This window comes from Coloeus monedula (genome assembly GCF_965178545.1).
Source record: "Coloeus monedula genome assembly, chromosome: 6".
Classification (NCBI taxonomy): domain Eukaryota; kingdom Metazoa; phylum Chordata; class Aves; order Passeriformes; family Corvidae; genus Coloeus; species Coloeus monedula.
In genome coordinates, this window is record NC_138786.1 from 33910713 (window position 1) to 33936650 (window position 25938).

The 25938-nt window shown below is 44.8% G+C and overlaps 1 protein-coding gene across 3 annotated transcripts in view; it reads left to right on the forward strand.

Annotated features, from left to right (window-relative positions):
• Positions 1–21175: 21175 nt before the first annotated feature.
• Positions 21176–25938, forward strand: part of MEIS2 (Meis homeobox 2) — a gene marked incomplete at its 5' end in the record, with an annotated part of 171701 nt that continues 166938 nt past the window's right edge. For 2 of the 3 annotated variants that reach the window (XM_082282720.1, XM_082282721.1), the window contains 4 exons: positions 22214–22440; positions 24068–24209; positions 24728–24778; positions 25549–25599. In XM_082282720.1, coding sequence (XP_082138846.1) covers positions 22235–22440; positions 24068–24209; positions 24728–24778; positions 25549–25599 — 450 coding nt within the window. Of the gene's footprint in view, positions 21188–22207; positions 22441–24067; positions 24210–24727; positions 24779–25548; positions 25600–25938 lie in introns of those variants that run through there. The other variant, XM_082282719.1, reaches the window with a different exon arrangement.

The following is a 25938-nucleotide window of genomic DNA, read 5'->3' on the forward strand; positions in this document are numbered from 1 at the left end:
CTTCTGTCTCAGGATTTTATATGAAAACTCTGGAAATCTTGAGGGCTCCTAAAGAGAAAATGTAGAGAGAAATCTCTTGGAAGGGACAAAATGTGAGATGTAGCTTCCTCTGATTCATCCAAATCTGTTTTGGAAAACATGAATCCCAGGAAATAGCCAGGGGCTAGGGAAGCTTGAGAATGAATATGGATGTAGCATCACTGCCAAAAGATGGACTGAGGTGCCAAGAACTTAGAGCACAGGTGAACACCTGCGATCTATCTCCTGGTTCTGAACCCTGGAATCCAGCATGTCTGAGACATTACTCCAATCTGTTCTGCCAGAGAGCGAGGAAAGGGTAAGACTCACCTGTGCTGGAACAGTTCAGGAGCCTTTTCTACATGGAAATCCTGTGGGAAATATTGTCCCTTTAGCCTCTTCTGTAGGGTTTTTACTGCTGGAGGGGACAGTCAGGCCCAGACGTATTACATATAGATTATCCACTTAATCTCATTTCAACAATTCTCTCCTCCTGCACTTATTCCAAACACACAAATGTATCTTCTTCTGACTGCTGTGCAAAAGGATGTCCCCTTTCACTGCATTAATGCCTAACCTTCAACCATAAAGTTTTCCCTATAAAATAAAAGGGAAGTATATTTGATGCTGGAAATTGCAAATAAATTAAACTCTGCATCAGATAAATAAATTTTTAAATGGCTGCTAGCTATTGATTTACTTTCTGACCAGATCTCTCTGGCTCAGAAATTCATTTCCATGTTTGGTGGGGAGTACTCTTTAAACCCTAGAGTCTAGTCTACACTAGGGAAATTTCTCCCAAATTTTTGGTGGTTTTAGAAGTGATTTGCCATTACAATTTTAAAAGTGTTTGGAATTGCTGTTTAGGCTTCACTCTGTTGTTATCAGCTAAGAACAGTCTGAATTTTTTGGTGCTTGTTCTAAACAAGGGCTTGAACTGGCTTTTAAGCAAGAATTCAAGAGCCTATATTAAGAAGTAATCACACTCCTGGGAGCTTTGAGTGGTACTGAACCTCTGAGTTCACAGCTTTCCACATTGTTCCCAGTGTTCCTGGGAATTTGATCATATTTCACTGAAAGAAGAGGGGTATCTTAAAGATGCTGCTCTTAAGCCCTAAACTCATACAACCTTTGATAGGAACAAATTGCAAGCATTTTAACATAGTGCAGATATTTATGAATTTGTGTCCAATAGACAGGTTCAGCCACTGAGTAATGTAATGCACAGGCTTTCAGACTTTCTAGGTAATAATGTCAATACTATTGACAGTAGTATGGTTCAGCATTAGGTCTTCAAGTAAATTTCTGGTATGTTATAACATCTGTTAACATGCAAGCTTCAAATTTCAACCTGTATCCACATTTCTTTTGGTGAGTATTTTTATAATACATCCAGAGTAATTTTATAGCACCATAGATGACTGTGATCAAACACCTGTAGCTCTCAAAAAGTCTTCTATTGTAAACTCAGCAATTTTGTGGTATTAACAGCTTTTCTATTAAAAAAAAAAGAAAAAAAATGGGAAAAGACAGAAAAAGCCTTCTGTATCTTCTGTATGATGAAAAGGACAGTTTTGTTTTAACTACCCTGAAAGCACTTAGGTAACTACATCTCAATGGGCATAGATGCAAGGTTTCTGTTAAATAACAGCTGCATTTCCTGGAGGGGAGGTCCGTTTAACAGCAAAAAAAAAGTTTCTAGAGTAGACATTTAGCTCTGCTTTCTCCAGTAGATGTCACTTGCAGTACATAATAATTCATGTAAAGAAGTCAGAGTATATAGAAATGCATTGTTTTCCCTGAAATATGCAACTAAATTAAAAAGCCATTTTAGTGCCCTGTGTATGTAGTAAGTTTGGCATTTGGTTTATTTTAACAGATGGCATTGAAATAACAAAAGGTAAAGCATTTTTTCCCAATTGATCAGGGAGGATTATGTCTCTTTCTCCTGTGATTTGAAATAACAGAAGGAGACAAATATACTTGTTGACACATGTGAGGTCTGGGTCACACATGATCTAATATTGTATTGACAAGTAGTTTTTGGCAATTGCTAGACTTACGCTAAAGAGAAAATATATTATGTAATTAATTTTTTATTTCAGAAACATTAACAATTGGGATTAAATTTAGGAGGGAAAACCTATAGAACACAAGCCCCAAAAGCAGAGCTGTTTTCTTGTATCAACAGAGAACTTGTGGATATATTACATATTTAAGGGAAACTGTCTTGTGTTACAGTTGATTAGAAATGTAAGCAACGTTCTAGGAAGATTTTACTTGATTTCTAATAATTTTTAATCTATTTCTTTTATTATAACTATAGCATAACTACACTGTCTTCAGTCAGATCACTATGGACTTATTTACATGCAAAACCGGCATTTTCAGGCCCCTGGGGCCTCAGGGATACACTGTGAGCTCACAGTCGCTGCTGATGGTAAATTATCGACAAATATTCACTTTGTGTTAACTTACATCATTTTCCTTGTCTCCAACTGGTACTGCCAGCCAAGACTACATTATAGAATTTAGGTGCTGGTTGCTCATTTGCTGGCTGATCACAGTGTTTGACGTTTCTTCTTTGTAGCCATCCCTCCTCTGCTTACCTTAGCAGTTCTTCCTTTCACCAGGTATGAGATTGCTATATTGCTGTATTCATTTTCATTCCACTCTCCATTGCATGGATGAGTTGGCCAGTTTTGAACTTTAGTCTTCTCCCGTTCTCTTCCTGGATTCTGATCAAAGACCCACAGAAAATCCCAACACAGATTGACTTAGAGAGAGGAATAAAAACTAGCTATGCTATCTTCTCACATTGTTCCCATCTCACTCCCCTATCTCCCCCAGGCAACCACACGCAGATACAATTTTGAGAGTTTTCAGAAGGAATGCCAAGAAGGCAGGAACCACAGAGATTTGGACATAAGGTCCACTTTTACACCTTTGTTCTCTCCCAGTTGAACAATTCAAAGGTGGATAAACCATGTCCTGCTCATGACAGGCTTTGAGAACCCTACCATGGCAGAGTAGTGGGGATAGTTAAAGCTGTGTTCCTCACCCCAAAGAAACCTGCGGTACATTGTAAGTGAAAGGAGTAAAAGCCTAGAAATACAATAGAAATACATTTTTCCCCAAAATGCAGCTGAAGGTGACTATTGCATGGGAAACTTGAAACCAGCTGCAGCAAATTTGGTCTTACTGAGAGCTACCTGCTGTCTTTGTTTTTCTTCACAAGGGGAGGAAAGGACATGGGAGACAAAGATAGACAGCCAAAGGTGATGATGAAGAAAAACTATTAGAGAGCATCCCAAGGATGCCAATAAAGATGGTGCAGGGCCTTAAGGTGAAGCCATATGAGGAGTGGCTGGGGTCACTTGGTCTGTTCAGCCTGGAGGAGACTGAGGGGAGACCTCATTGCAGTTACAGCTTCCTTGTGAGGGGAAGAGGAGGGGCAGGCACTGATCTCTTCTCTCTGGTGACCAGTGACAGGACCCATGGGAATGGCCTGAAGTTGTGTCAGGGGAGGTTTAGGTTGGATATTAGGGAAAGGTTCTTCACCCAGAGGGGGGTTGGGCACTGGAACAGGCTCCCCAGGGCAGTGGTCACAGCACCAGCCTGACAGAGTTCAAGAAACGTTTGGACAACACTCTCAGGCACATGGTGTGACTCTTGAGGATGCAGGAGTTGGACTCAATGATCCTGATGTGTCCCTTCCAGCTCAGCTTATTCTCTGATTCTGAAAAAATGCAAGCTTTCAAAAGGTGTGTTTACACTCTTGAACCTGGGAAAAGGTGTACAGAAGTGTATAAATCTAGATCACATCCAGGGAGCGAAGTCTCCCTTTGCTTGATTTGATAATTCGTAACAGAGATGTGGCATTCATGTGGTCTAATATGCATTGCCTGCTTTAGGTCACATATAATGTACTTGGTTTGTAAATGTTTATATCCCAATTCACAGGCCAGAAATCAGTATCAATAGGCTTAAAGAAGGGCTTATAAATTACCAGTAGAGGCAGTGGGTTGGAAAGATACAGAAAACTCCACAAAGAGCAAGGCAGAGAAAGAAATCTGGGAAGGAATTAGTAGGTAAAATCCTGATTAATTTTATCAGGTTTCTGGGTACCATAGAGAGTCATGCTCTTTGGTTGTGATAATTTTAGTTCACTTTTTTCCATTTTCTTCAGGAAAAAGGAATTTGCCAGAAAATAAAAATAACCCAATCCTTTGAAACTTTCACCTGACACAGGCTGTTGGTATTCTGCTGAGCTGAAGAATGGTCTGTAACACCATTGACCTATTTACATAAGTAATGCAATACCTAGTCAAAGCTGACTCTATCCAGGACAACCACATTTTTTTCAGCAGCATTCATATTACACGGTGATGCATGCAATGTAAGTCCGAAAAGTTTGGAAGAGTGTTAGTGTTTATTTCCTTTACTTTTAGGCACACACAAGTTGTTTTTGACAATAATTTGTAATGTAAAGAAATGATAATTTCTCATTTAAATGAAGATGTTCTTTACTGAAAATGCACAAGGTTATAAACAGGCAAACAAAACTTGTGGTATCATGTAATCTAAAGACAGAGATTTGAACAGGGATTACAAAGTTAATGTATTGGACATATACTAGTACCTCACATCAGAGGATCTCTTATTCTCTTAGTAATTCCATGTCACAGAACCACAAAGCCATTTATTTTGAGCTTCCTTTTATAGGTATGGAGGGATGCATATAATTCACCTCTGATAAACCTGGCCAGTCACAGTGAGAGAGCCAGAAGGAAATCTAAGACTTGATTTCAAGATCTCTGTTAAGCCCAAGGGGTAGCTTTCCCCTTCACTCTTGCTAAGGGGAGATTAGTTTGTCTCCGCAGATTAGGAAAGTTGAAGGGAATGTCCCTGAAAAAGCAATCCAATCTTTCACATTCCTGAGTTACTCTTTCTAACTTATCTATTGTTTATTCATGCTGAGAAATACACTGATTTAAAGAATTTATTGCAGAAAGCTCTCTGAATTCAAGCATGGCACATACAGGTATCTTTTGATACTGTGATGGCATGAGAGATATGTTAGTTTCTGACAAGCTCATGTAGGGGATCGGGCAGGACATAAGGTTATCCCTTTCCTAAGTTATTCAACATCTGTTTTTTTCCTTTTACAGTGTTTTGACAAGAGTTAATTGCCAGCTTCATTCAAGTAAGTGGATGGTTTTAAAGGCAGCGCTGCAAGAAGTCATGTGCTTCTTCTTATAGAAGCAGAGTATCCTATGCCATTTCCAAAAGGATATCCCTGCTTGATTTTGCCGTCAGTAGTGGTAAATGTATACATTTAGCTTCACTTGACCTGGTGAAGCTTCATCTGTCATGCCAGAGAGTAAGGATGGCACATTGGATGCAAAAGTCATTGAAGAAAGTCATTGAAGAAAGGGAATTGGTTAGTATATTAGAGTGAGTGTTAAGTAATCAAAATATAAACCCTTAGGGGAAAACAAACATCCTGGAGTAATTTTAAATGGGCAGATTTCTTCTGGAAGTTTTGCCTTTTGGTTCTGTGTTCTCATCAACATTTTAAACCACTGAATTTCAAATATCCACAGAACTCACAAATAAGATGGGAGACCCAATACTTTATTGATGTTTACAGCTAGAAAAATTAAGAAGCTCTGAGTTAAATGGTCAGGCTGGCCATCCTTCAAGTGATCATTCTTTTAAATCCCTGTGCTCCAGCAATTCGCTCTGAGACTTGCAACTTACCTGATTCCCACTTTGGAGAGCTAAATTGTCTGAAACAAGTAGATAATCTCCACTGGCTGTGATTTTATGACAGGACTTTCATTAGCAGGTGAGTCTTCTACTGAAATCAAATGAAGTGAGTAATTATTCTATTTTGCAGTATTGCTATTCAGGTATTGTTGACAACTGAATTTTTTGTCATACTAAGCAACACAACACAGGAGATTGGATACTCAAAGGAAACTATAATTCTCCTGGGGGGAAAAATTAAAAAATGATATCTGGTCACTTTATACACATCAGGCCTCCAGGTACCTGCTGAATTGCAAAAAAATAACACATTCAAAAAGGATATTTATGTGTCCCTTCCTCACTACATGTGCAGTATTTTTCTCCTGTGTCACAAAAACTGTAACCACAATTTACAAGTATATGCACAATCAAATTGCTATTGATTTAGCAATGCCTTTCTTTGATGTCCCTTGCCTTAACCTCATTTATAAACCTGTTTTGCATTATTTCAAACTGTCAATGATTTGTGACTCATGAATATTCAAATCTAATTTGCACTTACCTTTTTTGCATGCATGCTTACTTGTAATTTGTCTCATTTGCCCTTTGTTTTGTGTTTATTTTCAGGTTATTTAGTGAAGTAAACTCTGTTTTTAAAGTAATAGCATCGAGTTAAACACAAGTTGTGTAATTCTCACCTTAGTAGAGTCTTATATCACTGCAACTCCATTAGCTTCACTAGAGTTTCTCCTGCTTAAGTGAAGAGAAAGAGGTCCATGAACTATTTCTGATTGTTTTTTCTTTGTGTTCACATCAACATTATTTAGCATGTTTCATTGGAACTGCAATGGCCTTATTTAGTATTTCGTTCAGAAAGAAATATCAAGACTAAACTGTCTAATCCTAGTACTTCAGACTTCAGGAGAGTTCAGATCTTCAGATCTTAGTGAAAATTAAGTTGTTCCTCTGACTTAAAACACTTTATTACCAGGGGAAAAAAATATTTCATTTTACTTATTTTTGTGGTAAATCCAGTAGAATAAATTTCCAACGTAAGAATACAGTACAATAATATACCACTTCCCAGGAAAAACACCACGTAACAAGTATACTAATTGCAGCACAGTGGGTCCAAAATCCCATTCTTTTCATGCTTGTTAATCTAAAAAAAGGTCTGTTAAACTTTTAGGTGCCTGAGGAAAGTTGGGCCAAGATATTTGTATGTTTTTCCCCATTTATGGAGGATTGTGTCATGAGAGCAATGACTCTCTCAAATACTAAGAATCTTGCTAGATTTTTATTTCAGGAACAGTTACCATGAACATATCGGCTGCAGACAGGACTTCCTTCAATGAATCAAGTCTGGAAACAACAACAAAATGAAATTTGCTTTTGGATCAAAAAATATGATCTTACTTGAGTAACAAAAGCCATTTGCCAGGGAAAGTGATCTGAAGTTAAACCAGGAGCAGGGGACGAAAGGCAACTGATGATTTTCCATAATGTTTGAAAGCTGAAATCAACCTACAGTGGCAAAACTGGTCATTCCTGGGTTCATGCTGCAACCCTAGCTGCAGAGCAGCTGTAGGGGGTTCAGATGGGTCTTGTTTTGATCATGTTTGTGACCATACATGTGAACATTAAAGGAAACAGGATTTTTCTTTGAACAAATATTAGATTAATGCATTTCCTTTATGGACCAAATCCTGCTTCTAATGGAAGGAAAGCAGGATCAGGCTTTCCTGCGAATACAGGAATACCTGTACAAAACAAAAGTATGCAGAAACAGGAATATTTCTTGGGCACTTTTTTTATTCATTTAGTCTCCTAAATAATCTCAAACAACCTTTTGGGAAATAGAGCAAGTGTGAGAGGTAATCAGTAGCATATCAAGAGTAATGAAATTAAAAGCCCAAATGAACATATTGTGAATGACTGGAAACTGTTTGCCTAAGCTCTTCTTGGTCAATGTTTTGAAGCAAAATGAAGTAAAATTCCCTCATCTGATGTGGGGCTCCCAACTGGGAATAAGAGATCTGAGCCCAGAAAATATAGCTGCATTCATCCAAGAGTTCATTTCAAATGAATAGTGTCATCTCTTCCATAAAAGAGAAAAATATTTCAAATGTTTATTTTTAGCTTGGCACATGAATAATAGAAATAAAAGGATCCGAGTATTTGGTGTGAAACAATTCTTTTAAAAAAATCTCAATATATGGGTTAATAATTACATATTAGTGGAGCTTTTTTCTTAGTAGTGCCAGTACCATGCTTTTAAATGACAAGTCTCAGCTGTTGTGAAGTCCAAGGTAGTTACGTGCCCTGAAACACCCAAGAAATAGTATTATCCAGTATGACATATGCCTAGATATGTTTTATTGTGATCATAATATAGCCTAAAGATAAGAATACAGAACAATCACTTGTGTGTTGTTTTTTCAATGCTGTTTATGTTTCTCTCCATCAAAGAAAATCTTCTGCTAGAGCTATTTGTATCATTGATTAATAGAACTATTGGTGATGGTTTATAAATGCATGAGACAAGTTTTAAATTTAGCATGTACTTTAAAAATGAAATCTATTAGTACATTAACTTGATCATGTTTCATCACTGAAAAGCCAGTTCATCTTGAAAAATGCTTTCGAAAAAGCAGAATGTACCACCATGACACGAGAGATACTTAAAATGTCATACAAAAGCTGTGGCTGTGAATCATGAAAGTATGAATTAAAGGACTGATGTTTTCTTGTTTTCTGAGGGTTTACTGGAAGGGTGGTGACTGTCCACATTTACTATCAGTATGACCTAGAAAGTTGAGTACTTCACACCTCCAGATTTGGCATCCTGCAAAAGTACTTTGCAGAATCCTGCCTTCATCCACATTCTCCTTCAGTCAATGGGACTTTGGGACAGGTTTGGAGTTGATACTGAAGACTGTCAGCATGGAAAACATTGTTGACAGAGATTCTCAGCACCGAGGTGTTTTTCTATGAACTTGTGGTCCCCTTAATAGGTGAGGTGTATAGAATGATTGGCAGCCCTTCTGGTCAGTGAGAATTAAAACTGGTGACACGTGTGTCTAGTCTTTTGGAGCTATTTGCTGCACAGCCACATAGTGTATCACAATTTCCTTTCTAATGTACTAACATTAAAGTCAGTGGTGATACAGCATAGATGAGTTTTGCTTTTTGGGTTCTTGGCTAACTGTGATAGGAAAATCATGGTGAGTAGAAGTATGTAAACATAGTAAGACAGTTAGATGTACCCTTTAGACACAGGGCCTATTATCTGGAATTAAGACCAGTCTCTGCCCTTTAACACATTACCAAGGAGAATATCCCATCTAATTCACCATAAATAAAAATTCCTAGATCCTTTTATTCTAACATGGAAAACACAGTGATGTCTGAGAACTTGTTAAGCCTAGATGTCGTCCCTCTGTTTCCTCTTCATTCTCCTGTAGGGACCATTCTTTCCTGTGGGAACGGGATCTTCTCTGCAGTGGTACTGCGAATCACTGTGCTCAACCTGACAAAACTCAAATGGAAGAATAAGATTTTCAAAATTATGAGCAACAGAGGGAAAAAATAAAATTAGAACAAACATGAAGGATTTACCTTCATAAAATAGTATGTATTAATAACTCTGTGTTCCCTAACTTACCTTATACCTGAGTTTCATTGCCTTCCATTAGTGAGGTAATTAATTTAGCAGGAGAGATGAAAGGAGCTAAAGAGATGACAGCAGACATGGGTGAGAAAGAAGTCAAATGTAGGTCTGTAATGGTGGGCAGTGGAAAAGTGTTTTCGACATGCATTTTGTAAATGTTAAGAGAGTGTAAAGGACTGAATACAGAGGAGTGTGAGATGTGGTGCCTTTTCTGCTGTTTCATCCAGGGTTGTGTCCTGGCTATTTATAAAAGGAAGGGCAAAGTCCTGCAATCCAAGGCAACATGTCTAGTCTTCTTCTGTAGCTTTGACCACATACAGTGAAGGGTTAATCTAAAACCCCCTAAACTAAAATGCTTCCTGCTTGGGTGGAAAATACATATATACCTAAGGCTTTTTAAGAGAAATGTTGTACCCAAGAACTGTTTTGTGAGCTGGGAGTGCTGTGCTGAACCTCTGGGGCAAATGTTTGCATTGAATTGTTGAAAGAGACTGAGATTGGCAACGCCACCCTGCCCTTGGCTAATGAGCCTTCCCCGAGAGAATATCAAGTGCAATTACCTTTCAGGGAATAACAACATACCAAAGAACCATGGACCCTGCAGAGAAAAACGAAACACACATTCGTAGGTAGAACCTGCTATGAATCAGCATTAATTATCCAACAGAGGGAATGGGGTTGCAATAAGTCTCAGTTCCCAACTCACACCATAGATCATAGCAAACATGAACTACTTATAGAAAAAACATTTGCAAAGTTCAGCTTGCCCTAACCCCCCTCCTTTCCGCATACACTTCTGCACTCGAGTTGTGCTTGAGGGCTGCGCTTCTGAAACAACTTTCCTGACCCATGGTTTGGAGGCGACTGGAGAGGCAATAAAAGAGGGCTGGTGGCATTGAGTGAGGCTCCTGAACGTCAGCAGTACAGTGAGGCTGACGCAAGGACTCATTCGAGGTTTCACAGGTGCCGACGTGGCCGAGGACACTAGGCCTACCTCAGAAGTGCTCGCGGAGGTCGGACTACGGGGCAGCCGCCTGCCTTTGGCCGCAGAGCCGGGGAAACCGTCCCCCCGCGGCTGGGTGTCCCGGCGAAGACAAAAGGGGAGAACCGTCCCGGGAGACGGGGTTTTTGCTGCGCACATTCCTAAGAACGAGACCGAGGGAGAGGGCGGGAAGGCCGTATATTTTGGGTTGAGTTAGCGGGACAACATGCGAAATTGCCAGTGCTAAAGAGATGCGGGGGGATGCTGGCCGGCTCCTTAGTGCCGGGGCGCGTCTTCCCGGGGCGGCACGGCCCGGCTGCGGGGGCTGCGCGGGGCGGCGGGGGCTGCGCGGGGGCGGCGGGGGCTGCGCGGGGCGGCGGGGGCTGCGCGGGGGCTGCGCGGGGCGGCCCAGCCGGGAGCAGCGCGCCCAGCCGGGAGCAGCGCGCCCAGCCGGGAGCAGCGCGCCCAGCGCTGTGCCCGCGGAGCCCGGCAGCGGCCGCCCTGCGCGGCCCGGGCGGCTCCCCGGGGAGCCCGGAAACCCTGCCGCAAACTCTTCGGACGTGAAAACGGCGCGGAACGGGGCCGGCTGCTTTGCTGAAGCCAGGCACACGTATATTGAGTTTGTCAGGGATCATAAAATGCGAATTGATTATTCAAACAGCCATTGATTATAAAAGAATGCTTACTGCAGCAATGGGAAAGGTTAAAAGGAAATTGACCCTCTCCGTACGTGACATAAAGTCATTAGGTAAATGAGATATTCATACAGGGTGTAATCAAGGTCATGCTAATTTTATTTGCGGTATTCGACTCAAATCTCGAGCTTCGTTTGGGGACAGCAAATTGTCCCCAAGGGAAATGAACCGCCGGGTAGACCACAGGTGCCGTAAAAAACCAAAAAAACCCCTCAGGTAGATAAAAACCGAGTAGGGAAGCAAATTCCCCCGAAGCCCCTTGTCCGTGATGGACCCGAATCCCAGGCCCAGCCCCAACCCTGGTGCGGCCGCGGGGGACGGGCCGGCGCCTACGGAGCTGCGCGCAGAGCCGGGGGTCTCCGCAGGGGTCTTTTCACCTCGCTGCTCCCGAGTCCCCTCCGACCGGGCAAAGCTGGGGGTGCGAGCGATGTCAAAGATCCTCGCCTCTCCCAGACAGGATGAGAACATGTAAAAAAATTAGATTTATTTATGCACATATTTATCCCCTCTAATTATAGAAATTAATCCTCTTACTTATGACTAAAAGGTAACGTCTAAGGCATCCCTTTGATGTTTAACAGCATCATTTGTGGCTAACATTCCAACTGATTAAGGAATAATTGTTGTTAAATGCTTTACAAGTGGATAGTGTTTAATTGAGAGGCATTCATAATTTTACGGCTTACCACAAAATGAAACGTAATTAAAAACGCAGAAACTTCCAACTGATTTTGTTCCAATTATGTTTATTGTTCAGACAAATTACTGCACAAGATGGGGTACTTTTCCCCATGTCTAAATGGCACACGCTTCCCAAATACACCCTTGCAGGTTTTTCTTTTCCAGGTACGGCTTGGGACGGCTTTCTGCAGCCTCCGTTCTCCCCACCCCCCACCCCTCCCCATTATAATTAAATGCTCCAGCCTTTTCTTCTCTCCCCCATGCAACACCTTGGGATGTGAGAAAGTGACGGCAGCTTTCTTCCCTCGGAGCTCGAAGTAATTGTAGAAGGGCTGATGAATTTCTTGAAGAAACACTTGCCACACACTGAGGAAACCATCTCCTAGCAGGATTTTACAAACCAAAGTAAACAAAGCACCCCAGGGGCGATTTCCTCCTTTTGCGCAGCGAACTTCTCAATTTACCTCAGAAGGGATCACAAATACACACGAGAATTACAACAGAAATCATACTTGGTTTGGGAAACGTATTCTGGACAAGAAGCAGAGAAATTGAAAGTGTTCAAAGGAAGGGACAGTCATTAAAATACCTGCCAGGCGTGCTGCCATTCCCTTAACTAACCGTCCTTCTTTCCCGTGAACTCAGAAATCTCTTCAGCATCTATTTAAATGTAGATATCCCTGGGGGGTCGGGGAAAGGAAGGGGAAAGAAACCGACCCATACACCCCTCAGGTCCATCTCACCAACACCCTCATCCTCGGAAAGGGGTGTGGAATAAAGTTACTTGCCTAATTTCAGTGTTTGTTCTATCGAAGAGAGTTTATTGTGCAAATGGATTTATTTATTTATTCCTGAGTTTCTCCATCCCTCAGTTAGGCTCTTGGAGAAAATTAGAGAGTTGCCTGAGATCATGCTAATAAATAATCACTCTTTACAGTTAAAGGGAATAATCACATCGATCAGACCCTGATAAAATAGGGGGGCATGAAATGCCCAGTGCTGCTTAGAGTTTGCTTTTTTCCTTTGGGCTCCAAACCGTTAGGAAAGGATCAGACACATATTTATTGCTCCTTTTGTCTCCTTCTTTCTAGCGGTACTCAAACCCCTGCGTGTGTGTGCGTGGTCTGGGGGGTTATTGCTCTCTTTGGGAAGGTTGTGGCATTCACAGGTGTGCTTTGGCTCATCACTGTAACCCTGTCCAGTTTCCCAATTCTCCCGGAGGGCTTAATCTAGGTGTGAGAGTAGAAAAGTGTTTAAATTCTACTGGGGAAATAAGCGGGACCGGGGGAGGGAGGGGGGAGAGGAATTCCCTCTTTTGGTGAGTCAGAAATAGCCCAAGCTTTCCAAAGGGCTGTTTAAATTGGACATAATGGAGCAATACCTCCTTTTTTCTCTCTCTCTCTTTTTTTTTTTCTTTTATTTCTTTTCCTTTTTTTTTTTTTTTCCCTCTTCAGGTATGAGTCTTGAATCCTTTCATTAAACTGACACAGATTTCCAGAGATGGAGAAAAGGAGGGGTATCTGAGGTGGACATTTTATGTAAATGAGCAAATCCGAAATGTATTACAAATCCACTGTAATAAAACTGACAGTTTTGACAGTATTGACAACATAAATATATGTTGGAACACAGCACTTTCAGACACTTAACCGATGAAGCAATAAAAAGATTCGACTACAATATTTCAAATAATCGACATTGATGTTTTGATACATCATTTTTATACCTCAAATCGATCTATCACTCTATGACCGGTCAATTTTAAGCAAAAATCTGCTGCAATTATTTACGCTATTGCCAATGACGACCTAATAACTGTTTTCAATTAATTACAGCAAAACTAAGCATTATGAGGACTAACCGGCCGCATATTCCATTGTATGGCATTACTTGTATGGAGAGCAAACACATATATGTATATTGCATTCTCTCTGTGGGATCAAAAGAAAGACATACAAAGACTATCACAATCTTGGGGGGGGGGGGGGGGGGGGAGTGTGGAAATAAAAAGCAACCTCTTTTCGGGAACACACTGCCGGCTCTCACCATGTACTTCGAGGAAACACGCTATAATATTTTGTCAGCTCTCTCTCTGTGCAATACCAAACCGGGCTCCTAAGATTTTTTTTTTCCTTTTCTCTTTGGGCTGTGCACTGAATCCCACTTCAAACAATAGGCCGAGCAGTTCTTGAAAAAAAAAAGGATATTCGTGCTTCGAGTGATTGCCTGTCTGTTGTGAGAATCTCCGGATCATTTGAAAAGAGATAGGAGTATATTGTTCTCTCCGGACCAAGAACTCCAGTGTAAAAATGAGAGCGCTCCTCTTCTGGAGTTTTATAGGCAGCTGGAGAACAAAAGGGGATATTTTGAGCGAGCTAGATCAGAGCTCTAAGCAGAGTTTGAAGCCTTTGCAGATTCTCTGATATCACACTAAAGCCATTTAGTTTGCCCTAAGTGTCCTTTTGGTTACCATGTCTTACTGGAAAGATTAATTTTTTTTCATGCTTCGGGCTTGTTTGAACAATTGCAAACTAAATTTCTAACTACCCAGTGCAAGCAGTGTTTGTGGGAAGCCCTGACAAGCCAGGTTTGTGGTTGTTTTCTTTTTTCTTTTTTTTCTGGTGTGTGATGGAAATACACATGTCGACTGTTTATGGTCTCCACTTTTATAAACATTCCAGCCTAAATAAAATAAAATTGAAAAAAAAAAAAAATCTGATCTCTAATCTGATTTGAGTGCTTCACACCCACCCGCGTGACATAAACCGGACAGACGCGAAGAGGTTCATCTCTATGCCCTTTCCCACGGCGGGTTTCGCCCCCACAGGGATGGGACACGGGACGGGGCCACATTAGAGTCCCGCGGGAGCTGCCGAGCCGGGGCCGAGCGCCCCAAGGCCGCGGAGCGAGCCCCGTGCGCGGCCCCGCGGCGGCGGCGGGCCGGACCGTGCGCGGCTCTGCGGGCTGGTGTTGGAGCCCCGCCAGATAGCGCTAGAGGGCTGCTGATGGCAGCCAGCGCCGAGCGGGGCACCGCTAGCGCCGGGCTACAGCCCTGCGTCCCGGGCGAGGAGCGGGAGAAAGGGGGGCGGGAGGGGAGGACGAGCCCGGATCGTTCTTGTTTCGTGCAGGGATGGGGGTTTTTCCCTCTAAAAAAAAAGAGGGGAGAGGGGTGGAAGAAAGAGTAAAAAGCGAAGTTAACAGGTAAGTAAATGAACCTCCTCCTAATCCAGCTCCCAAAGATCTCAGTCATACTGCCGTCGAGGTCAAGAAAAGTTCACCGTGATGGGCTACCATTGACTTTCAGGACTAGAAAGGTTTTCGCCAAATAATAATACATTACTGAAAAGCGAAGTACACTACTGGCAGACCGGGGATCAGGGTGAGGAGCTAAATGAACCCAGTGATCTGCCGAAGCTAAAACGTGCATGATTTCACAGGGGCACCCGAGATGGGACCTCAAAAGTCTTGCAGCTGCGGGAAGTTGGAGGCAAATCAAAGAGTGCTGAGACGAATAAAAAGTGACTGAAGTTGTAAAAAGCAACCGTAAGGGCAAAGGAGAGTGTGGTAAAAAGCGGGTTTGGGGGTAGGAATTTAACTGTGGCACAATCCTGATTATAAAAAGAAAAAGGTACTATTTAAACTTCACACTTCGCCTTGCAAGCAAAACAAAAAGTAAAATTCATGTGAATTTCTCAACGGTGTCACTGTGATGTCCCGCATCTAAATTTTAACAGGCAGATTGCTTTCTACATTAATTATGACACATTGCCTAAAATGATAGTTCAAGATAAAAAGCCAGTTCGAATATGTTAAAATTTTCACTCTGTTACATGATATCCTGGACCTGTCTATGAGGAGTTTTGCTTTCAAATGCAGTCTACGCGTTACCGAACACAATGGCATCATCCAAAATACTTGAACTCAGCACACAAACAAACAAACATTGAATAAAGTTACAAACAAGATTAAGGTTCAAGTTATTTGTCCCTGTAGCAAGGCGTCAATTGTCCTAACAGATGTAGGGACGTTAAGAGGATTTAAACCATGCGAATTTAATAAACCAGATTAGCAATAGGTGCTTTCCACAAATGCTAAGAACTGGAAAGTAAATCTAGCCTAAATTACCCATCGGACTGGAGCATCACCTACAAGGAGACCTCAAAATTTCCTACAGGGTCCAACAGGGTTTTGTGCAAGCATGGCTTGTTTCCCCCTAAAAACTTTCAATTTGCATTAAATCTTGTGCTAGGAGCACACGCGCGTGCAAAACAGCAGTTTAAGGTCTCCGGTGGGATTTATTCTTGAAATCTGAAATATTACCTGTTGTGCCATCCGCTTTTGCAAGGCTGTGGAAAAAGAGAGAGAGAGGGAGGGAGGGAGAGATGTAACGAGCAAGCAAGAGAGGCATGTCTCAAAGCCAGCAAAGGACTAAGATGCCACACTTCGGAAAGGCTGATTGAAAACAGACTCTTCTTAAGTTTTAGAGGATTTTCTCTCTCGCTCCCTCCGAGGGCTAAGAAGCCGATTTGAGAGTTTGAAGGGAATAGGTTTCAGCATCCATATTTGTTCTGGTGCACTTGTAAAATGCGATTTGAAGAGGATCTTTAGCCCTCTGATTGTCTTTGTATTGTTTTTCTTGAAACGGATCTTTTGCCCTTAATGAATCCCCACACAGCTGGACAGCTCCTGCTCGGACACTGAGAGCGCTAACCCCAAACTGACCCCAATTTGACACCACAAGATGAAATTTTACCGCCTGTTAAAACCATTTCCAGCCTCGGCAAAAGGAGCTGGCGGTTGACTGAGATGCACTTCCATACCGGACACCTCATTTCTCTTTGGACTTTTGAGCCGATCCATCAAAAAAAAAAAAAAAAAAAAAAAAAAAAAAAAAAAAGCAAAAAAACCCCCCAGACACCACCCCGACTCATATCTCACACTTTTCCTGAAAACAGCCCTCGCTCTGAAAGTGATGCAGGAGAAATGGAAATTAGCCACTTTAATTTTCCTGAATTACTTTTATTTTTAAAGAAATGTCACCAGTCGCGGGGGAGGGGGGGGGCGGGAGGGGGCTTGGGGGGAGTAAATAAAAAATCACCTAAGTGTGTGAAAGCCCTCACCCTCTGCACGTACGTATCCCATTTGTATCCCATTTTCCTCCGAGTTCCCAACAGCATCTTTGTTAATAGATGAGTACATTCACTTAAGGGCGCTAAATTGAGATTCCTTTTTAATGGCTAAACTGTAGCGCTTTATAAACCACGTTCTCTGTGTGCTTTAATCCACTGGGATAGCGATGAGGAAAAAGGCTTCAACTCTTTTCACGTGGAAAAAAAAGACACAGGACGAACATGAAAGAGCTTCCTTTACTATATGAAATTTCACTTTCTATCAAGTTAAAATAATTTTTAAAAGTTGGTCCCTGTCCCAGATTACAAACATGCACAGCAGGGCAAGACAACGCAGGGGGTTAATTAGTTTAGGAGGGGGAAAAAAATTAAACAATTGAAAGGAGCAGCATTGAACACTGAAAAAGTCTTTGGCTGCTTTTTTTCAGCTTTGATTTTAGTCTGTTTTTTCAGAGTTTTTTAATCAAGGCAGCTGAGATCTACAGATACTTCTGTGAAAAAATAGAATTAGAAAAAAACAAGTGGTCTAAAATTATTTTCTAAGCAATAAAATGATTTCTTCTATGTGAGCCAAGTCATCTAACATCTTTTTGAGAAGAAAACTGATGAACTTCTCTTACAGCTTGAGGTCTGAAGAAATGCATGGAGCCTTAAATGCAGCTAGATTACCTTTGCACAGCCAGGTTATAAGGTAAGACCTCTTCTTTGGTGATACTGAATCTATTTCAAAAGAGACACACTTGTACATCTCAAGGGACAAGGCTCTGGGTTTGTGCTGCCACCGTTAAAAAACAAGTTTGGAAGCTACAAATATTTGAACCATGTCCTCTAAGCTGGCTGCATCACAAGCAAATGATTCCATGCAAGTTGAGAAATCTGGCATCTTTGGGGCGCGGGGTGGGGGGGGGGGTGGGAAGGAGGAGGAAGAAAGAAGGAAAAAAAAAACCCAAATAACATTCACCGATGACTAGATCTCTTAAAAAAAAAACAACCCAAAAAACCAAAAACCAAACCAACCAAACAAACAAACAAAAAAAACTGTTAGAAAACTACAGCTGTAAAAGTAGGAAAGGATTTGCATAACCTACTGCTCTGTAGGTCTCCGCGCACCCAAAGGATTAGCCAAGCATTCATTACCATGAATATCTTGAATTACGTTACCGATTTATACGACAGAGTATAAAATACTGCACAAGAAGACTGGCTTTTTCCCTTCGAAATGAATTGACTTAACCACTGCTTGAAAGAGATCTACATACTAAGGGCTCTTCTACTCACCTCTCTTTACAGTCCCGTGAAAGTCAGTCACAGCAATTCGGTTGCTCTTAGGACTAGCTTTAATCTTGGAGGAGATCCTCTAGGAAAAAAAAAAAAAAAAACGAAAACAACCCGTATCTGCTCTCCGGCTTCTGGCGGGTTTTAAGCAGGATGCAACTCTGGCTAAAAGTAGGAGAGGGACTTTTCTCCGTATTCTCCTCATATCTGTAAATACAGCCCTGCTCTGCAGGGCTCGGCGCTAGCGGAACATGCAGGAATGCCCACTGGCGTTTGTCAGCTCTCCACACTATCTTTCTTTATACGTGAGGGCTGATTTCCCGCAGACATCATTGTTATGATGGCTCATTTAATCAAACTGTTTAATTGCTCCGGTAATCACTATCATCATCACAGGTACTCAATCATTCATCATTTTGGAGGGGTTTATTGACCTCTGGAGCTCATTCCCTTTGCCTATTAAAATCAGGCCAAATATCTATAACTACCTCTTGAGTCATTTTCTTAAAGTCAAAAAAAAAAAAAAGCCAAACAAAACCAAACCTCTGAAAAGCATCGTCATCACCACGAAAAGCAAACCAAACCAAAATCTAACGGAATAATATATCTTCTGCAGTGTATTTTCAAAAGCCATCTATGTATGAGGCCACATTCACAACCGGGTACATAATCATTGATAAATCCCACTATTAACGGGATAGTCTGTTTTAGATTTTATGTGCAGGGGACCGTGAACGAGGGTGGGGGGTTGGGGAGGACAAAACTGCAGCAATCGATAGTTTGACCATTGCTCCTCCCCTAAACTTCAAGCATCCCCCATGATTGATGATCCCGGGTAGCTTTGGTAATTGACTGCTCTGAGGTAAGGCATGGTGTAGCTTCAGCGAAGTGATTGGGCGAGAGAAACGCACCAAAATTAACGCGTGTGTGTTTGCCTGTGTGCTTGGAAAAGTTCATTTGGTACTCAAGGGTGGGGGGTGCATCATCTCACTTAATTTGCTAAATAACCCCACTGTAATTAGCACTACCATTAGAAGGCATTACCGAGCTAATACTCCAGCATACATTCCACAAGCTCAACGTCGATAAAGTCCAGCAACACACACACGTAAATACAGCGCTCACCGCCGGATCCGCTCAAAACGAACATGCAAACAGAAATCTACATAACATCTGGATCTCTCCTACAAAAGACTAAGCATGACTTTGTTTTTAAGCCCTTTACAAAGCCTGGCAGCCTAATCGCAAAACTAAAAGGGATTTCCCCCTCTTCCCCCCGCCTCTCCCCGCCTCCCCCCCCCCCCCCCCCCCGCTTCAAGACATCCAGAGCGTGTTTGATAGCAGCGATCACTTAATGAAGAGCGGTGCCCAACACGGTTTGAACGAGGCGTTCTCTCCATGCCCTGGAAAATTAATTTTTAGAAAAGCACAATGAATTGTCAGAGGGAAGAAGGCAGGCTGGCAGCACGGCGCGCTGGCGGAGCCGGGAGCGCCGGGCCGGAGCAGCCTCGCTGCCGGGGGCAGAGCAACTTTGCGCGGCCCCCCCGCGCGCTGTAGCTCCCGGTGCCCCCGGGCTCGCGCACCGCGCGCGGCAGCGGCGACAGCCGGCGACTTGACCGAGCAGCCCCGCGCGCCGCCAGACGCCCGACACCGCGGGTAATCGGAAGGTATTTTGTTGCTCAAATAATCTAGCGCAAACCAACCCGGGGCCGGGCTTCTACCGCACTTTTCTTCTCGCTCTCTGCAGTTTCCCCTGCCTCTCCCCCCTCTCGCACACACGCACTCTCCCTGTCCTTCCTCCCCTGCCTCCCTCCCTCGCTCCCTCCCTCGCTCCCTCCCTCCCTCCTCCCTCCCTCGCTCCCTCCCTCCCTCTCGCTCGCACGCTCGCTCGCTCCTTCCTACACGCCGTGCTTCGCTCGGGGCAGGGGCTGCTGCGCGGCTCCCCCCGCGCGGCGCCGCGGCCGCCCCGCCGCCGCGCTGCGCATCCCCGGCGCTCCGCCGGCTGGGGCGCCCCGCCGCCCCGCGCCCGCGCCCGCCGCCGCGCCCCGCCGCTCCCCGCCGCCGCCGCTCCCCGCCGCCGCTCCCCGCCGCCGCCGCCGCCGCGCTGCAGGACTGGCTATGGCCACCACTACTTCCGGGTTCCGTCACTTCATTCTCCCGCCGATCAGCGCCGCAAAACTGAGCCTCTTCTATAAGGCAGCCGGCAGCCAACCTGCCAACACTTACTGACACTCACTCATCCCAGGGAGCGAGGGAGAGAGGGAGACAAAATACCTGCCGGGAGGAAAAAAAAAAAAAAGGAGAGAGGGGGAAGTCCGGGCTTTGCAAACTATTCAATTTTTCTTCGCATCTTTCCCCACCCCCCTTCACAGTACTTTAAAAAAAAAAAAAACAAAACCAAAACCAACAACCCTATAAGCGATCCTAAAAGGCAAAACCCGAGCACGGAGTTACTGGAAGAAGAAACCGGGGTTAAAAAGATTCCTCCTCTCTTCTTCATCATCATCAACCATCATTCATTCACTACCTTGACATTCCCTGGCTTTGATTGACAGCTGGAGTGGCAAAAAGCCATGAGACACGACAGTTTGGTTACATGTGGGTTGCTGACGGGCCGATCGTAACCTTCAGTTTGGGGGCTTGACAATTTTTTTTTTTTTTTTTTTTTTTTTTTTTTTTTTGCGTAGAGAAAGAAAAAAGGAAAAAGAGAGAGAGAAAAAGGAAAGAGAAAGAGACAGAAAAAAAGAAGAAAACACAGAAACTCATCGTGGTTCTTGACTGTTTTTTATATATTGTTGTTGCTATTGTTGTTGTTATTATTATTATTTACCCATATTGGAGGATAGGAGAAGTCTGTAAGTGGGTTGCAAAAAAAAAAAAAAAGGAATCTTCTTCACTCTAAATCACTTTCTTTGCTGGACTGGGATATTAAATATACGACACATCCAGGAGTTTATTGGAGCGCAGACTGATGGCGCAAAGGGTAGGTTTAAATCTCCAACACTTACCTATATATAAATCCTCTCTTAAGAGGGGCCTGTCCGATTTGCTCTCCTCTGTTGCTGATGATGATGGCGGCCACTATTAAAAAATAGCAGCAAAAATTATTCACTGGCTTTTTGTGTGTGTGCATGAGTGTCTCTGTGTGTGTCTCTCTGCAATTGTTCCACGCTTTTTTCCTCTCTAGCTTTTTCCCCAGCAGCGCGATTTCCCTGCTCTCTGCCTGCTCAGTAGCACGGGTTTCACAGGGGAAAGCTTGCTGCTGCTGCTGCTGCTGCCGCCGCCGCTACTGCTGCTGCCTAGCAAAGACTAAGAAATACATATGTGTGTGTGTGTATATACGAATGTATATATATGTATACACATATAGCTGCTTCTTTTTTTTGTTTGTTTGGGGTTTTTTTTTTTGGTGGGTTTTTTTTTTTTTTTTTTTTTTGGTCTCTGGCTTTGACAAGGACAAGGGGAATTGCTACTAAATAATGTTTCTGGTAACTTTCAGATTATTTCCCCCTTTATCTCCCCCCCTCCTCCGGATGCACCCTACCTTTCCTCTCTCCTTTCTAGTGTTGACTTATTTATCTAGTTGCTTTTGATTCTGCTTGTTTATTTTTTTTATTCTTTTCTAATGCAGAGTAACTCTAGTTTCTCTCCTCCGTTTCCTTCCTTTTCATCCCCGTTTCCTTGTTAGGGTTTCTCCTGCCCGTGCTGAAGAGGACCATCTTTCCCCACACACGCAGACAGGCATACACACTTTCCCCTTTTACCTCTCCTTGCACCCCCACTCCTCCCTCAACCCCTCCAGCCCCTGCTCCCGGTCCCAGCTGATTTCATTTTGAGCATTTCTCTCTCTGTTGTGGCTGTTCTTGTTTTGTTTTGCTCTGTTTGTGTCTGTCCGGGTGCTTTACTCTCTTCTGACTTTTGTTGTTGTTTGTTTGTTTTTTTATTCCCCCCTCTCTTCTTCTTTTTCTTTTTCTTTCTTCTCTTCCGGCCCGTTTTTTGACAGTACGATGAGCTGCCCCACTACGGCGGGATGGACGGAGTAGGGGTGCCGGCGTCCATGTACGGGGACCCGCACGCCCCCCGGCCGATCCCCCCGGTGCATCACCTCAACCATGGGCCGCCGCTCCACGCCGGACAGCACTACGGCGCCCACGCCCCGCACCCCAATGTCATGCCGGCCAGCATGGGCTCCGCTGTCAACGACGCTCTGAAGCGGGACAAGGATGCGATCTACGGGTAGGTGCCGCCGGGCCGCCCGGCGCCAGGGCCCGGCTCCGCAGAGCTGGTGCCCGCGGAGCGGCCGGGGCAGGAGCGGGGCAGGCGGGCGGCGGGGGCTCCCGCGGGGCCGCGGCGGCAGCGGCCAGCCGGGCCCCGGAGCGCAGTGGGGCGGGGGAGCCCGGAGGGTCCGGGGGGAAGGCGGCGGCCGGGCAGCCCCCAGCCGCCCGCTCCGGAGGGAAACCCGCGCGGTGGCACTGCCGTGGCCGGCGATCTCGGGACGAGGGCGATCCCGGGACGAGGGCGATCCCAGCCTGACTCAGCTGAGGTGCCAGCACCCACGGGAAACGGGTGTTGGAAAACAGACCTCTTGGGGAGAGAGGATGGGTTGGAGAGAGGTAGTGTTGCCTTGTCCTTCCATTTTCCTTTATTTATTCGGATTTTTTCTCTTTTGTGTTTGGGGGAGGGGGGGGCTTTTCTTACCCGTGGGGTTTTTTTCCTTTCTTGGAAAGGCCCCACTTAGGAGTTAGAGACGTCTCTCATTGCTCTGGATTTTAGTTGGAGAAGTGTTGTTCTGGTGTTCTCCTCTGTGCCATAATACCACTCTTCCAACTTTGTAAATAAAGAGCTATTCACATCGCGGAAGGTAGTAAGAATAAAAGGGATTCACTTCTTGCAAACAGCTCTTCCCAGAGACAGAAGACATAAATACATTGGGGGCAATGAGCTGAATTCTCTATTTAAGAAAGAAAGAACATGAGGAAAAAGAAACCTATACCCAGCAAAACTCAAGCCTTCACCAGGGCTTTGCTTGGAGGGAATGACATCGTTTCCCTTCAGTGCCTTTTGGAAAAAATACTAACTGATCCTAAAAGGAGAGCTAGTAACATCTATGACAGAGTGTGGGGCCTTGATCAGACACCAAAGGGGAAAAGAAACAAATGCATGCTTACTACTTAGCACGCAGATAATTTTTTTTTTTTTCTGACTACACCAACTATGGGAAAATATTTCGCGAAGTGCTCCCTTCCTCCACCCCCTCCCCAGCTCACTTATCTGGACAGATGGTATTTTACTTGGGTGTGCTTCCTAAGCCAGGAAACTTCACCACATTTTTGCTAGCAGGCCCCTTGAAAAATAAAATTACGTATTAAGTAGTTTGCAGTTTGCCTAGCTGTGCTCTCGTTTTAGGTCATAGCTGGAGGGTAGGGATGGGATCTTCCAGGTTTTGCGGTATTTTAAGCTGTGGCAAAAGTGTAACATTCTCAGCTGAGCTGCTGCTTAGCACGTTCAGTGCCTTGTGCGTTTAGAGAGGTCACTTTTGTCCTCGTCGGTGAGGACTGCACGGGGGATGTGGTTCGGGCATTGCAATTTCAAAATTAAAAAAAAAAAACAAACCCAAACAAACAAAGCAACAACAGCCAGCTCACCACCAAACCCAGCATTTTTATTTCAAAATGTGGTTCTCCACTGCTCTGCCCGGAGCATTACTGCGAGACTGCAGAGTGTGGCTGTGCCCGTGTGTCCGTGTCTGTGTGTCCGTGCATTTAAAAAAAAAAAAACAAAACCAAAAAACTTGTTGATTACAGCTCTTCTTTCCCCCTCTTCCCCACCCCCTCCCCTCTCTTTGTGTGCCACTGCCCGGTAGGCACCCGTTGTTCCCCCTCTTAGCTCTGGTCTTTGAGAAGTGCGAGCTGGCGACCTGCACGCCCCGGGAGCCCGGCGTGGCCGGCGGGGACGTCTGCTCCTCCGACTCCTTCAACGAGGACATCGCCGTCTTCGCTAAACAGGTCTGGCACCTTTCCCCCCGCCCCCGACCCTCACCAGCTCTCCCGCCGCCTCCTCAGCGCCTCGACCCGCACGGCCCGGTGCTGGCAGGGGCAGCCTCCCTTTGCCCCCCCCCCCCCGGCGCCCCTCTCCGGCGGGGCGGGGGTGCGCCCTGGTGGCCCGGCTGGCCCTGACCCCCGCCTCGGCCGGCAGCCCCTTCACGCTGCCGGGCTGGGACTCCCGGTCCTTGCCCTCCTGTATTAGTGATAGGGAAAGGTAGCTGTGGCCGAGTTTTGGAGGCAGTGAGAGCGGGAGGCAGGCAGGGGAACCAAAGGAGAAGGCTCCCGTGGGACTGCGGCCGGCTCAGTGCCGGGCCGGCAGGAGCGGAGCGGGCTCCTCTTCATAGCTCGGTGGCCCAGGGCGTTCAGCCGGATTTTGGTACCGGCCGGTTTTGTCAAAGGGATTTTCCCCCTTCGGGCGATCCGTTTACGGGGCTAAAGACAGAAGCTGTAGTTCACGCCGGTTTTCCTTCTTCTTGCAGGTCCGCGCCGAAAAACCACTTTTTTCTTCAAATCCAGAGTTGGACAATTTGGTAAGGCCTTCTCCCCCTTCCACCCCACTCCCCTCTCGCCCTTCCCGACCCCTCCGCCAGCTGCCGGCAAGCGCCCTCCTCCGCCCCGGGACCGGGCCGAGCGGTGCGGCGGGGCAGCGGCTGCCGGTCCGGGCACCGGGCTGCACCGGCATGGGAGAGGGGCGCCGGCCGGTCGGCAAGTTGCCTTCAAGGGGCTTCAAAGAGCTTTACTCTTAAGGCCAGTCAGAGCAAAGTCTCAAGCCCCGATGCATTGCAAAGCTGAGTTTGAAAGCCACAGGAGGCTAAAGTGAAGGAAGTAACTGCTTAAGAAGAGAGAGCTGGAGATTTCTAATGTAATTCTTTTGCTAATGTGAACGATTTCAATATTCAAAGTGCCTAAATCCGCTTGTAGAGAAGATGCCAAACTATTCAAACACACAGTCACCCCCCTTTCTCCTGCGGGCGGGGATGGGGGTGGGAGCGTGCGTTTGACTTCTCTGGGGACCCTCAGGGATGAGGGCCGGGGTGCTGAGAGGGGAACGAGTAGAGGAAGAGGTTTTCTCCAAGATCGCGGTAATAGAGCACTAATCACCGCTCCTGGAATAAATATGATAAAAATCAAGTGTTTAGGTTAAAGTTGATCAAAATTGTTGAAGCGTGACCAATGAGCTAAAATCCTGGATAATGACCGCGCGCCCTGACAATCCCCTTCTCCCCCTTTCCCACTCGGGCTCTGCCCACCCCTGTGCTCCTGTCTCCCACGTAACCCCTTGCTCAAAACTTTCTTGCAGATGATCCAAGCAATACAAGTACTAAGGTTTCATCTTTTGGAATTAGAAAAGGTAAGAGCCACGGAGGTGGGCGGGGGGGAACGCCATTCCCTGCCCCTCTCTCCCCCCGCCCCCCCCGCCCCCCCTCCCGGCTCCCTTCCTCCCGACTGTTTGGGCTGACTTGTAAACATGGCCAGAGAAGATAGGGTAATGCAGTGTGACACTGTAACCTGTGCCATCAGAGCATGTGACACCCGACAGACATGCCCAGACCGTTTTTTTCCCTTTTTGAGCGTGTGTAATTTCAATATTTACTAATATTAAATATTAAACCCCTTTAATCCTTACGGCTTTCCTCACTTTCCCACTCAGAAATATTATGTTTAACAAAAAGAAATGAAAGCACTCGTT